Source organism: Microcebus murinus, chromosome 26, assembly GCF_040939455.1.
Source record: "Microcebus murinus isolate Inina chromosome 26, M.murinus_Inina_mat1.0, whole genome shotgun sequence".
NCBI lineage: Eukaryota > Metazoa > Chordata > Mammalia > Primates > Cheirogaleidae > Microcebus > Microcebus murinus.
The window spans coordinates 329,208-344,543 of NC_134129.1; the positions used below are offsets into that span (position 1 = coordinate 329,208).

The 15,336-nt window shown below is 43.1% G+C and overlaps 1 protein-coding gene across 4 annotated transcripts in view; it reads left to right on the top strand.

Annotated features, from left to right (window-relative positions):
* Positions 1 to 4,667: 4,667 nt before the first annotated feature.
* The window catches only part of CNOT6L (CCR4-NOT transcription complex subunit 6 like), a 109,069-nt gene continuing 98,400 nt past the window's right edge, over positions 4,668 to 15,336 (top strand). Inside the window, exon 1 of one of the 4 annotated variants that reach the window (XM_012743815.2) lies at positions 4,668 to 5,208. Coding sequence is in view for 3 of the 4 variants with exons in the window: in XM_012743844.3 (XP_012599298.1) it covers positions 5,476 to 5,522 (47 nt within the window). In the remaining variant the exon portion in view is untranslated. Of the gene's footprint in view, positions 5,209 to 5,347; positions 5,523 to 15,336 lie in introns of those variants that run through there. The other 3 variants (XM_012743804.2, XM_012743844.3, XM_012743789.3) reach the window with 3 other exon arrangements.

Sequence of the window (15,336 nt, forward strand, 5' to 3'; positions counted from 1 at the left end):
CACAGCAACCTCAAACTCCTGGGCTCAAGCAATCCTGCCTCAGCCTCCTGAGTAGCTGGGACTACAGGCATGTGCCACCATGCCCGGCTAATTTTTTCTATATATATTAGTTGGCCAATTAATTTCTTTCTATTTATAGTAGAAACGGGGTCTTGCTCTTGCTCAGACTGGTTTTGAACTCCTGACCTCAAGCAATCCACCTGCCTTGGCCTCCCAGAGTGCTAGGATTACAGGCACGAGCCACCGCGCCTGGCCTGTTATCCTGTATTGTTTAGGGAATGATAAGAAAAATGTTTGTACATGTTCAGTACAGACACAACCATCATTTTTTCCCCAAATATCTTGACCCAAGGTTGGTTGAATTCATGGATGTAGGACCCACAGATATGGAAGGCTGACTATAGTTGATTTTACTAATTGGGTAGCATGTCAGTTACCTCCAAGTCCTTGACAAATTGAGGAAATAGATAATTACTGGTGGTGGTGGTACTTGCCTAGTAAAAAAATTTCTATAATACAGGAAAGTATTAGAAAGAGTTGTGCTGATATTGATGGGGTTGGGGTGGAGATTCTAAATATTCAGGGATCAAGGGACTTGAGACAGGGAGTATAGAATGAGGCATGACACCTACCTTTAATGTCCAAAGATGAACTTTGCTTACTTTACTATTTTGTGGAAGAACTGATATATCATATAGCACACTATTAACAATGATGGAAAATGTTCCCCTTTGACTAAGATGGGGGATGATCACTGGTGTCATCCAGAGTCATTCTGAAGACAGGAACAAAGGGGAGGTTGATGGTAAGAGAAGATGCACTCGGAAAGGGGAGCAGAGATGAGGAAAGCCACTTTTCTTGGAAGAACATACCCATGGTACATGCTACCTCAAGGAAATATAAGAAATAAATGAGGGGAGGATGGGGTGGGGAGGGAGGGGGAGAGAGAGGGAGAGAGAGAGAGGGAGAGAGAGGGAGAGAGAGGGAGAGAGAGAGAGAGAGAGAGAGAGAGAGAGAGAGAGAGAGAGAGAGAGAGAGAGAGAGAGAGAAGGAATAAAAGTAAAAGATAGGAAGATTGAGAGGAGTGTAGTTTAGTAAAAGGTAGACTATATCACTATACATGGTTCGGAGGCAGCCCTGTCAAGAGTCCTGGGAAGTAAAAATTCAAGATTATCTTGATTAATATTTGTTTTAAAGTCATTTTACTAATGAATATGATGTAAAAATATATTTTACTAATTATACTTTACATACATTTTAATGTGATACTTTTATTATAAAGTTATGTAGTTATTAGTATAAACATATGTATTAAGTAAAATCAAATTTAATCAATTTTTAATCAAATAGTAATAATTTTTTTAAATAAAAAATTGAAATCTCAGCTTTCTGAGCAACTTGCTCAACAGAATTTCACAAAAGAGAAAAGGAACATAGTTATAATGGATTACATAGGACCAGCTACTTGTGCTACCAACAAAAACATGGAGAAATAGGAAGATTTATTCAGAACAAATATTAATTGCTAATTTGGAAAAGACACAGGTGGTCTCTAGAACATAAAGTACTTTTTAAAACTGAGAATGAACCAATTCTGTAATACAAATAAACATAAGTGTTGTTTCAGAACAAATTGTACCTACACACTGTTGCTATTAAGCCAATTTGATCAAAAAGGCCTTACTTAAGCCAGAAGTTTCAATTGAATAAATCATTTCTTTGAAGAGAGATTTTCTTATTGCATTATTTCTAATCTTAATAAAAAAATTGCAATATATGGACAAACATGAAAAATTCCCAGAAATATCAAAAGCACATTACTATTCTATTATAAACTTTGATCAAATATAAAACTACTTTTAAAAAATGGCTAAAGTGCCACTCTATTGTTGGTTTTGGAGTGTCTTTTGAACTGGAATCTTATGAGGAAGTTTTTTTTTTTTTAAATATCAATGAAGATTTAACTTCTCATTATTGTACAGTGTCAACTAGCTGAAAATTATTTCTTTAATGTAAGTATAATTGCAAATGAGAAAAACAATATTTTCAAAAATGATCAGTTATACTAATGATATATAAAAGTATTGTTTTCCTTTTGTTTTTAGTGAGAGTCAATCCATTTGATATGGTATAAAGAGAACATCTCTGAAAGCAGAGATTATTTAAATTTAGCCTGCATACAATCGACCTTTTTATGACAACATCCACTATTGCTAATTCTAAATGTTGCTATTACCTTTTTTCCCTGAGGGATTGTGATGCATTTACTATTTAAAATTTAAAGGCCAAAAATGAACATTCCCTATATAAACTTGGGACCTAGGACTAGTAAACCCCACTATTTTTTAGTGCTTAACATTCACAAAGGCTCTGTCCTTTCTCCCTATCTTTCCATCACTATCTGTAGGTAGTCTGTGGGAGTGGGCAGATGTCACATGGCTCAAGTAAAAATGCCAGGGCTATCTGCCTATCTTCCTAAACATTGTCGTGACTATTAATTTTATGTCACCTTTCACAATTTCATTTCTGGTTTGCTCTGTGAGAATTCCTGTTTCTGTGTCAGCTTCCCCTATGATTGTGAGCTACTTAAAGACAGGGACTATACATGCATGACTGTGTGTCTCCAATGCTAAATAGAGCATAATACACCCACCATATGTGTTTATTGTACATGATGAAAATTCATAGAATATTCATAGAAAAGTTACAGAAATTTACCTATAGTGATTAGAGACTTAACTCTGAAGATATCACATTATTTGATTTATATTTTTTCAGGTATTTATTTCCCTATTTCCTCCAACATTTTGCAGCATTTATTCTTGGGGAAGAGTCAGTGCCAAGGAGAAATGCTGTGGCAAGATGCCACTGAGGCAGGCCCACTCTTACGGATTCCTGAAGTGACTTGTTTGGATTTGTTGCTTACAAAGCCAAAGATAATTATTCATTATATGTCAACCGAGATTGGATAGTTGGGAAACAGTGAGACTTCTTCCAGGATTAAGTCCATTTTGTCACTTTTTACAGAAGATGGTAAGGCCATGGTGTTGCTGGGAAACAACAGGCTGAAGACAAAGAGGCCTGCAGTCTTCTCTGTCCTGAGCAGTTGCTTTAATCACTCATTCATTCACACTTTCTGGTGACAAGATGAAAGTGTGCGATTGTTCTTCTGCAATAGTGGACTCTTCTAATAGCTGTTCAGTTCTGGCTAAAAGATAACTTGCATTTTTACTGCACCCTTTTCCCCAAAAGACGAAGGCTTTTACATTAAAAAATAGGGCCTAAGATGAATGGCAACTAACATAACGTGCTTAGTGTGCTAAACAACATTCTGGTAGAATAAAAAATACTGAACATTGCTTATATACTCTTGACCAACATCGGCAAATACATGAGACCAGAGAACGCATTGAGAAAGAGATTAAAATTGTGTAAAACTGCAAGAGCAGCATTTTGGCCCTAGAGCCCGTGTAATTTGCTTTGTGGACTGCGGGTGGTAAAAGCTGAAGCTGGTCCAAAGAACCAAAATAAACCCCAGAAACTTAACATTTTTATCAAGGCCACATTCATCAAGTAAACATCAGTATTTCGAGTTTACACTGGCTGTTTTCATTCTGTGGCTGCGATGGAGAAACCGCCAGACAAGAAGCGTAATTCTACCGCGAGAGGGGAGAATCAGAAAACAGGACGGAGTTATTGCACAGCGTCACAGGTTTTCGGTTACCTTTCACGACACAATTTACAGATGTTACAGGTTAAAAAAAAATCCCGCCAAATGTCAGAAAGCATTTCCTTCGGTCACTTCACCTCACCTGCCGTCTCAAAGCCACCTAGATCTGCGCCGTCAGGTCGCCTCGGGCGAGGGCGCAGTAAACAGCGCAGGGCCCACGCAAGTACCGGGGTGAGGCGGGTTCCCAGTCTCTCCCCCTGTGGCTTTGTGGACGTGGTTGGAGACACCCTGTCAGTCTCCTCAGCGCGGCTGCTCGCTCAGGCAGAGAATACAGCAAGAAAACAGGAAGAGCAAAGGAGAAGACGGGCAAGAACCACCAGCCACCGCGCGCACCACCAGACGCTGCGCGCGAGGGGCGGGGCCGAGGCGCGTCGCACGGGGGCGGGGCCGAGGTGCGTCGCAGGAGGGCGGGGCCGAGGTGCGTCGCAGGAGGGGGGAGCGAGGCGCGGCGCGCAGGGGGGGGGAAGCGAGGCGCGGCGCACGAGGGGGGGAAGCGAGGCGCCGCGCTCGGTGGCTGGGGGGAGCGAGGCGCGGCGCTCGGTGGCTGGGGGGAGCGAGGCGCGGCGCACGAGGGGGGGAAGCGAGGCGCGGCGCACGGGGGGGGAGCGAGGCGCGGCGCACGAGGGGGGGAAGCGAGGCGCGGCGCACGGGGGCGGTGGGGAGCGAGGCGCGGCGCAAGGGGGGGAGATGCTGAGGCGCGGCGCACGGTGGGGGGAGCGAGGCGCGATGCTGGAGCCCCGCCCCGCCGCCCCGCCTCCTTCCCCCTCACCCCACCCCTCGGCGCCAGGAGTGACTGACTCCCGCCAGCCCCTCCACGTCAATCAACCCTCCTCCCTCTCGCACTCTCTGCACCTTGTTATTAATCTCAATACCGACTTCGCTCAGACGCCACTTCCCCGGCCTTCGGGGTATGAACGTGTGTGAGCGACAGCAAAGGCACCGAAAGCTGGCGTCTCTGTTCCGCCTCGGCCCCAGCAGCACCAGACGCAGACGCAATCCCCGCAGCGGCGACAGCCCCAGCGCCAGGAGGCCAAGGCCAAGGCCAGGCTCTGCGCGGCTCGCGGAGCAATAGCCGCGGCTCAGGCCCTGCGGGGGCGCAGCTTCCTTCGGCTGGGGCCTTCGCGTCGGCCGCCGCGGCGGCGGGGCCTCTCCTGCTCGCCCAGCGTCACCGTCCTCACAGCCCAGCATCGCGGCCCTCGTCCCCCTCCCCGCCCCCCGACCCGTCTCCTCCTCGCTCCCTTCGGCCGTCCTCAGCGCCGCCGCCTCTGCCGTTCTTCAGGCGGCCCGGCCCGGCCTGCCGCCCCGCGTCCCCTCCGGCCGGTGCCTCTCCCCCCGGCGGGCTGCCTGCATGTCTTTGCTGCCCTCAGCCCCGCCGCCACCGCCGCCGCCGCCGCCTCCCCCGCCGCCGCAGCACCAGCACCAGCCGCCCCGCCGCCGCCGCCGCCGCCGCCGACCGGACCCCGGCGCGCTGAATGCAGGTGAGGAGCACGCAGGCCCCGCGACGCCGCGTTCGGCCCTGTCCGCCGCCGCCGAGGCTTCCCCGCGGGGAGGGAGCGCGGGCGGGCGCGAGGCCCGCTGTGGGCGTTCGTGTTTGCGTCTGCGGCCGCGGCTCTGAGGGAGCATCTGTGGGGCCCGCGCGCGCGCGCGCGCGCGCGTCTGTGTTTCCCCTGCCGCGGGGAAATGGCTGCTGCTGCTGCTTGTGGGCCGGAGGAGGAGAATGAGGTAGAGTGTTTTTGTGCCTCCGAATGGGGCCGGGAGTGGAGGGAAGAGGAGCGCGTCCCCGGGAAATGAGGTGGGAGAGGGGCAAATGTGCGTGTGGGTGTGCGAGTCGAGACTTTGGCGGGCGGGGAGGCGGCCTGAGGACCCGCGGCGAGTGGGTGTGTGGCGGGGGCGGCGGGGCCGACCCGAGTCCCTTCAGGGACGGCGGAGGTGTCGGGGCTGTGTTGGGGGTGGGGGCCGCGCCCGGGACTCTGGGGGCGGGGTGCGTGTGTCCGGGACCCCCGGGTGGCGCGTCCCTCCCGCTCTGTGGCCCAGACTCCGGAGCCCCGCAGGTGAGAGCTGCTCCGTGGGGCCGAGCAGGGCGAGTGCGGCCGGGCCGCGGGAGCTGCGGTCGGCGCCGCGCCGCCGTTCCGCGGCAGGAAGCGCGGCGGCCTGCTGCGCGGCCTAACCGTCTCGGCGCCCGCCCGACGCCTCCCGGGACGCCGAGCGCGCGCGGGCCTCGGCTGCCGCCTTGGGCCTGGGCAGGTGAGGGTCGCCGTGGCCGCCTCCGCGTCTCCTGAGGAGAGGCGAGGGCTCGTCGTGGCGCGTCCGCGTTCCGGCTGCAAGCCTGTCCCGGGCCGGTGTGGGACCTGAGGGAAAGTGGATCAAAGCGGTAAATCTCGGGAATGCGCTGTGTCGAGATCCCTGCTTTTCATCCTTGCCTCGTGGCTGTGTGGAGGGCTAAGTAAATATTTTCGTTTTTCGTTGCAAACACTTTCTTGTTGGTAAGATGTAAGTTGTTTTTATGAGATAATTTTTTTAAGGGGCGGGGGAAGAAGAGGAAACTGGCTTCTCTGGCCTGTAGTGTTCGTGGGATTGGATGGATTCTGTGCATTTGGAATTGTTTTATCCTGCCTCCTGGGGGAAAGGCGTGTACGCGCCGAGCTGAGGAGAGCTGTCAGGAAGAGGAAGTTAGGGGAGCTGTCATCCTCCTCACTCGGCCGGCTTTCAGGTGGATTGTGCTCAGGGAGTTTGAGCCGTTTCTGCACGTTTGGAGCACAGTACTACGTTTTAGAAGAAAATCCCTTGTTGCCTCTCGTTATCTTAATTGTCAATCAAGATAGTCACGCACAACAAACACGTTTCCTTACAGTCTCCAAAACCTAGATCTAGCAGCTTGTATTTTTTAAAAATTTTATTTATTTATTTTATTGGCCATTTTTTTCCTTCGGATGAGCAGCTTCTATTGTCTACTCTGTTTGCTCCTGGAAAGCTATTTTGCAAGTAGCCAAGCAAAACGCAGTTCTGAAGTTCTGCTGCCAGTAGGCGTACAATGCATTTCAGAACCAAACATTAAGTGGCATTTGGGTTAATTGTTGGCTTATTTCTTTTACCTACTCCAACCTCTTTATATTTGCATCTAGTTAGCTCATCTAACTAGAACGCTCCTATAGATAAAATGATAATACAGATTTGGAGATTTGGTCCTTGTAGGCCGTGCTCAGTATAATGGCCAGAGATTACTCTTCTGTGAACCTGATCTCACAAAGAAATAGTGTGGAGGGAAGAGAAGGAGAGGTAGAGAGCTGCTTTCTATCACCACTACTGGAAAAACAATTTAACACACGGAGTTTAATGGAGAAAGGATTTGTTTTACAGACCTCAGTTAGAACCCTGGCTGTGCTGTATTTCTTACCTGTTTGACTTTAGGCAAGGTATCTATTACCTATAAAGGCTGTTTTCTTATCTGTGACACCTTTATAGTAAGGTGGTTGTGAGAAATCATGTTTGGCACATAGTAAATGCGTAGTTAAATTTTAATTCTGCCTCCTGAAGGCCCTGATTTTGGGCATTGAAAACCACTTATGAGTGAAATTACTCATTAGTTACCTAGAGCAATATTAAGTAACTAAGTTAATAAATCAAGAAAATGGAATATTTCCATTTTCCACTTTGATATATAAACAACTTTTAATGTATATGAGAAGTCTTTGTTCTAGAAATAAAACGGTCATTAAAATCACCTGGTATATTAATTTATAGAGAGTTTATAATTTTTTTATATTTTCAAATACCCCATCTCTCAGTTTCATTACTTCTTATGTGTTTCTGGTTTGTAGCCCTGGGCAAAAAAAATTTTTTAAGCTCTGTATAGCACATATATCTTCCAATACAATTAAGCATTAAAAAGGGTCAAGGAACCAAAGTTTACTGTAAGTTTAAGTGCCACAAAAAAAACCACATAATTATGTTAGCTCATGTCTGTTGATTCTGGTAAACAAAACCTCTTGGAATATTTTTCTGAATAGAAGTGAAGTCTTTTATGAATTCAACTTTAAATAATTTTCTATTTTTATTATTTTGTCTAGAGTAGTACATGTATTCACTAAATTTTAAATGTTACGTGAAAAAAAGTATGGAATGGTATGGAGTTGAGGGTAAAGACAACAGAAAGATTAATTCAAAGCAAAGGGAATGTAGAAATTTCATTGGTTTGTACATTGGTCTGTAATATCCATGTTTACAAATGCCAGGTTTCCCAGTAGTACTTATACCATTACTTGTAATCAGCAATGATAAGCTTTTAATAAAAAAAAGTCTTACTAGATTTTTTAAAAATGCAAACTAAAATTTCAACATATTCAGTAAACATATATAAATATTTCTGTGAAGGATAGGGACAACTTTACTAGAATACAGAAGAATGTCATGGTTTTCATAAAGGGTTGTGAGGTTGTGTGTGTTTAGAATGAACAGAATCATCTGCCATATGGTTATAGTTAAAGTAAGAATTTTTACCTTAACTATAAATGATAATTTTTTAATACTGTAGAAATAGTAAAATAGAAATTAGTTTTGCCCTTATTTAGTATTTGGTAATTTTCATTAGACATTGTGAATTACAGTATTTTAAAACACTTCATAATTTTTTTAATTTGGGAGAATTGGGGAGAACATTTCTCTGTAGTAATCATGAAAACATGATATTGAACTAAGAAGATATTTAAGTATTATTAAGTGGATGTGCTCATGCTATTATTTAGACTAAGGAATTATGTTAACAAAATCAAGGTGGAAATTTATTTAGGTTTTAAAATTTAATGTTACTTAAATGGGCTTTTTAAACAGTCTTTCCAGGCCGGGTGTGGTGGCTCACGCCTGTAATCCTAGCACTCTGGGAGGCCGAGGCAGGAGAATTGCTCCAGGTCAGGAGTTCCAAACCAGCCTGAGCGAGACCCCATCTCTACTAAAAATGGAAAGAAATTAATTGACCAACTAAAAATATATAGAAAAAAATTAGCCGGGCATGGTGGCGCATGCCTGTAGTCCCAGCTACTTGGGAGGCTGAGGCAATAGGATCCCTTGAGCCCAGGAGATTGAGGTTGCTGTGAGCTAGGCTAATACCACGGCACACACTCTAGCCTGGGCGACAAAGTGAGACTCTGTCTCAAAAAAATAAATAAATAAATAAAAAGATAAACAGTCTTTCCAAAATATCTGTTATTAGTGTTTTTAATTGGAAGGAATTAGAATATTTAGGAGTTTCTGCATGTATTACTTTGGCTAATGCAAATTAGATAAATAAATACATTCCAACAATTTCAGGGGCATAACACAGAGAAGTTTGTTTTTTTGCTTTCATGACAGCCAAGCACAGGTGCTCCTTATTAGCACACTGTGACTTTCCTCCATATTGTGATCTAGGGACCCAGGCTCCTTACATCTTGTGACTCCACCATTCTTTAGAGCAGGCGTCCTCAAACTACGGTGGCCTGCGGGCCACATGCTGCCTGCCTAGGACATTTATCCGGCCCACTGGGTGTTTTTGCCGCTGCTGCCTGTCCTGCTTAGCAGCCGACTTGTCCCTGGCCCACAGTGTGCACTCTCCAACAGTCTGAGGGACAGTGAACTGGCAAAAAAGTTTAAAAAGTTTGAGGACTCCTGCTCTAAAGCCTTGGAATCCTGTCTATTGCCCTTAAGACTGTTTCTTAAGAATCCCCAGATGTAAAATGACAAATATCTCCTCAAATTTCACTGGCAAGAATTTATCACAAAGGCTTATTTGGATGCAGGGAGCTTGGGAAATGTCCCTGGTTAGTGGAAAGCTTGTCCCTACAAGGGGCATTTCATGGTGTTATTTTAGATGACAGCATATATTTATGAAATTATGTCTAAAAGGTGAATTAGAATTGCTTAAGAATTGCTTTCCATCTTCAAAGAGTAAAATTCTGTGTGAGGAGGAGGCAGAGGGGAAAGAGATAAGAGCCACAGGAGCAGGAGCGCTCACCGTTGAAAAGGCTTGAATGGCAAATGAACTTCAGCAGCTATTTAAAGATATAAATGTTACGGAGAACATTAGAGTTGGATTCTACAGCATATAGTGGGTCTCTCATTTACTATCCAGTTACTGGTTGTCATGTGGTTTAATGGATTCTGGCTCTTTGAGTTATTTCTCTTTGTACTTTGAAATCAGTTGATATCAGGAGGGCAAAACTCTGAATTTCAGTTTCTGGGCTGTTGTTTCATAGGAAACACATTTTTATTTATTTATTTTTTTTTTGAGACAGAGTCTCACTTTGTTGCCCAGGCTAGAGTGAGTGCCGTGGCGTCAGCCTGGCTCACAGCAACCTCAATCTCCTGGGCTCAGCGATCCTACTGCCTCAGCCTCCCGAGTAGCTGGGACTACAGGCATGTGCCACCATGCCCAGCTAATGTTTTGTATATATATATATTTTAGTTGGTCAATTAATTTATTTCTATTTTTGGTAGAGACGGGGTCTCGCTCAGGCTGGTTTCGAACTCCTGACCTTGAGCGATCCGCCCGCCTCAGCCTCCCAAAGTGCTAGGATTACAGGCGTGAGCCACCGCGCCCGGCAGGAAACACATTTTTAAAAAAAATTTGTTCTGCTATTGGGGTAGAGCATTATTATTACTTTAAAGAAATATCATTTAGGTGGACTTTACCATGTTCTCTTGTTGCTGTTTTTGTAATTCTTTATTTATTTATTTATTTATTTATTTATTTATTTATTTATTTATTTATTTATTTATTTTGAGACAAAGTCTCACTTTGTTGCCCAGGCTAGAGTGAGTGCCATGGCGTCAGCCTAGCTCACAAGCAACCTCAACTCCTGGCTCAAGCAATCCTCCTGCCTCAGCCTCCGGAGTAGCTGGGACTACAGGCATGCGCCACCATGCCTGGCTAATTTTTTTCTATATATATTAGTTGGCCAATTAATTTCTCTCTATTTATAGTAGAGATGGGGGTCTCGCTCTTGCTCAGGCTGGTTTTTTTTTTTTTTTTTTTTTTGAGACAGAGTCTCGCTTTGTTGCCCAAGCTAGAGTGAGTGCCATGGCGTCAGCCTACCTCACAGCAACCTCAATCTCCTGGCTCAAGCAATCCTTCTGCCTCAGCCTCCCAAGTAGCTGGGACTACAGGCATGCGCCACCATGCCCAGCTAATTTTTTATATATATATATATTAGTTGGCCAATTAATTTCTTTCTATTTATAGTAGAGACGGGTCTCGCTCTTGTTCAGGCTGGTTTCGAACTCCTGACCTCGAGCAATCCGCCCGCCTCGGCCTCCCAGAGAGCTAGGATTACAGGCGTGAGCCACCACGCCCGGCCTCAGGCTGGTTTTGAACTCCTGACCTCAAGCAGTCCGCCTGCCTCAGCTTCCCAGAGTGCTAGGATTATAGGCGTGAGCCACCGCGCCCGGCCTGTTTTTGTAATTCTTAAAGTCATTAAAATTAATATATGTGAGCATTAACCCAGAAGGAACAATAAAATCATCAAGTAAACAACAAAGGCTTAATTATTAACTTGTGCTCATACTTCATGATGAAAATACTACAACTTTCTTTGACAAACTGCATTAACACTGGACCTCTAATATGCTATATGGATTTTATCTCAAGACAACTTTAATTTTAATTGAATCATTACATAATCTTTCGTTCTGGATTATTGTAATGTGAAACCACAGCTATATGTCACCTTTACTTATTCTAAGAGTTTGGTTAGGGATCTCTGGAGAGTTCTATATAATCTATTCCCCAAAAGAAAGATTTTTGAGTCGTATGGGTAACTTCTCCATGGTAAATATTTCTAATATTTTGCATCTTGAAAACTACAAACCTTATTTGAGGATCCACTCTGTTCTCATTATTATACCCAGTTTTAAAGATAAGTATGAAAGACATAGAAGAGACTCTTGTGAAGCTTATACCTTATGAGTAAGGGAGATCAAACATATAATTTAGTTATTTCAAAATAACAAATGAACAAGTGCAAGCCAATATAGTATAAACTATTTATAGACATTCTGAGAAAGAGTAACATGAAATGGAATGGTGGGTGGATTAGGGATTACTTAAAGGGTTGCGTTTTCTTTCTTGGAAAGCTTTTTTGAAGTATAATTCAAATACCTTAGCAGTAACCCATTTAAAGTGTACAACTCAATAGTTTTTAGTACATTCACAGTTCTGCAAACACCACCATAATCAATTTTAGGACATTTTTATCACCTGTAATATAAATCCTGTCACCCCTCATTCTTCCATGCCCCTAGTTCTAAACCGTCACTGATCGACATTCTATTCTATGGATTTGCCTATTTTGGACATTTCAGATAAATGAAATCTTAATATATGGTCTTTTTTGTTTGTTTTTTGTTTTTTTGAATCAGAGTCTCACTCTGTTGCCCGGGCTAGAGTGCCGTGGCATCAGCCTAGCTCACAGCAACCTCAAACTCCTGGGCTCAAGCGATCCTATTGCCTCAGCCTTTTGAGGAGCTGGGGCTACAGGCACGCACCACCATGCCCGGCTAATTTTTTCTATATATTTTTATTTTTTTATTTTATTTTATTTTTTTGAGACAGAGTCTCGCTTTGTTGCCCAGGCTAGAGTGAGTGTCATGGCGTCAACCTAGCTTACAGCAACCTCAAACTCCTGGGCTCAAGCAGTCCTTCTGTATCAGCCTCCCGAGTAGCTGGGACTATAGGCATGCACCGCCCTGCCCGGCTAATTTTTTGTATATATATTAGTTGGCCAATTAATTTCTTTCTATTTATAGTAGAGATGGGGTTTCCCTCTTGCTCAGGCTGGTTTTGAACTCCTGACCTCAAGCAGTCTGCCCACCTCGGCCTCCCAGAGTGCTAGGATTACAAGGCGTGAGCCACTGTGCCCAGCTCTATATATTTTTAGTTGGCCAATTAATTTCTTTCTATTTTTTTTTTTAGTAGAGACGGGGTGTCGCTCTTGCTCAGGCTTGTCTCAAACTCCTGAGCTCCAGCAATCCTCCTGCCTTGGCCTCCTAGAGTTCTAGGATTACAGGTGTGAGCCACTGTGCCCGGCCATATATGGTCTTTTATGATGGGCTTCTTTCACTTACCATGTTTCCCAGGTAAGTTGATGTCATAGCAAGTACTTCATTCTTTTTACGGCTGAATAATATGCCATTGTATGGCTGAGTAGTAAACAAATAGATACCACATTTGGTTATTCATCAGCTGATGGACATTTATCATAGTAAACAAATAGATACCACATTTGATTATGTGTTCATGGCTTATGGATATTTGAGTTGTTTCCACTTTTTGGCTAGTTAAATCGTATTTCTGTGACCATTCACTGCAAGTGTTGGTGTATGTGTGTTTTTAATTCTTTTGGGTATATACCTAGGAGTGGAATTACTAGACCATATGGTATCTTATTTAAACTTTTGAGGAACTTCTGGACTGTTTTCCAAAGCAGCCACACTATCTTTACATTCCTACCAGCAGTGTGTAAGAGTTCCAGTTTCTCCACATTCTTGCCCACAGTTGTTATCTAGGTTTTTTTTTTTTTTTTTTAATTTTTTGTTGGCCAATTAATTTCTTTGTATTTATAGTAGAGACGGGGTCTCACTCTTGCTCAGGCTGGTTTTGAACTCCTGACCTTGAGCAATCCGCCCGCCTCGGCCTCCCAAGAGCTAGGATTACAGGCGTGAGCCACAGCGCCCGGCCAGTTATCTAGGTTTTGTTGTTGTTTTTGATCATAGCTCTTCTAGTAGGTGTGAGGTGGTATCTCTTGGGTTTGATTTGCCTTTCCCTGATGGTTAATGATGCTGAGCATCTTTGCACATGCTTATTGGCCATTTGTATATCTTCTTTGGAGAGGTATATGAAAAGATTAAAATCCTTTACCCATTTTTATATTGAGTTATTTTTTTTATCATTGAATTGTAAGAGTCTTTTATATATTATAGATGTGTCCCATAGCATACACATATGATTTACAAATATTTTCCTCCATTTTGTGAGTTTTCTTTTCACTTTCCTGTTGGTGTCCTTTGAAACACAAAAGTTTTTAGCTTGATGAAGTCAAATTTATTTTTCTTTTGTTGCTTGTACTTTTGCTGTTATATTTAAGAAACCATGCCTAATTTAAGGTCACAACAAGTTACTTCTATGTTTGCTCTAAGAGTTTTATAGTTTTAGCTCTTACACTTAGGTCTTTGACCCATTTTGAGTTAATTTCTGTATTTGGTTTGTTGTAGGCGTCTAACGTTCTTTTGCACATGGATATCGGTTTTCCCAGTACCATTTGTTGGAAAGACTGCTCTTTACCCATTGAATTGTCTTGTCACCTTGTGAAAAATCAATTAGCTGTAAATGTGAGGGTTTATTTCTGGACTTCCAGTTCTATTTCATTGATCCATATGTTTATCCTTATGCCGGTACTGTCTTGACTACCATAGCCTTGTATTGCGAGATATAAGTCCTCCAGCTTTTTTTTCTTTTTCAAGGTTATTTTGGCTGTTTAGGTCTCTTGTATTTTCCTATCCATTTTAGGATCAGCTTGTCAATTTTTGTAAAGAACCCAGCTAGAATTTTGATAGAGATTCTGTTAAATCTATAGATTAGTTTTGGGAACACTGCCATCTCAACAATATTTAAGTCTGTTTGTGAACATGGATGTCTTTCCATTTATTTAGATCCTCTTTGACTTTAACAATGTTTTATGGTTTGTAGAGTATAAGTCTTACATTTTTTGTTTCATTTATTCCCAAATATTTTGTTCTTTTAGATATTATTGGAAATGGAATTGTTTTCTTAATTTCATTTTTGGATTTTGCATTGCAAGTGTATAAAAATGAAATTGATTTTTGTGTGTTGATCTTGTATCCTGCACCCTTGCTGAATTTGTTTATTTTAATAGTTTTTATGTGGATTCCATACGATTTTCTGTGTACAGGGATCATGTTATCTGCAGATAATAAATGAAGCTTTAATTCTTCCTTTCCTTATGGATGCATTTTATTTCATTTTTCTGTCTACTTGCCCTGGGTAGGACCTCCAATACATTGTTGAAAATAAGCATCAAGAGCAGACACTTGCAGCAAATCTTTTCTCTCATTCCTCATCTTAGGGGAAAAGTATTCAGTCTTCCGCCATTAAATATGATGTTAGCTATGTGTTCTTTGTAAATGCCTTTTATCAAGTTGAGGAAGTCCAGTTATAGTTTATTGAGTGTGGATTTTTGTGGATTTTTGGTGAAAGGGTGTTAGGGTTGAGTTTTGAGATGTGTGAAACACGGGTTAGGAAAGTGAAGATGCTATGTCTGGTAATGAGTGGCAGATAATAATACTTGGGAATACTGGCTGGATTTATTTTTACTCTTTTTCCCTCTCCCATCTTTCCTTCCTTCCCTACTCCTTTCTTGTTCTCTAATAATCTTCTCATCAATCTATATGCACATTGGGGGAGCACTTAATCTTTTAAGGAAGATCTGAATAATGTAGATTTTTTTTTTTTAGCAGTGGCAAGTATTGTTTCTTTTGAAAATAGTCAATAAAAACAATGTGACGAATTTCTTTCTGACTTGTTTGATAGCTAGGTTTGAAGGGGGAACACAGGAATCGGA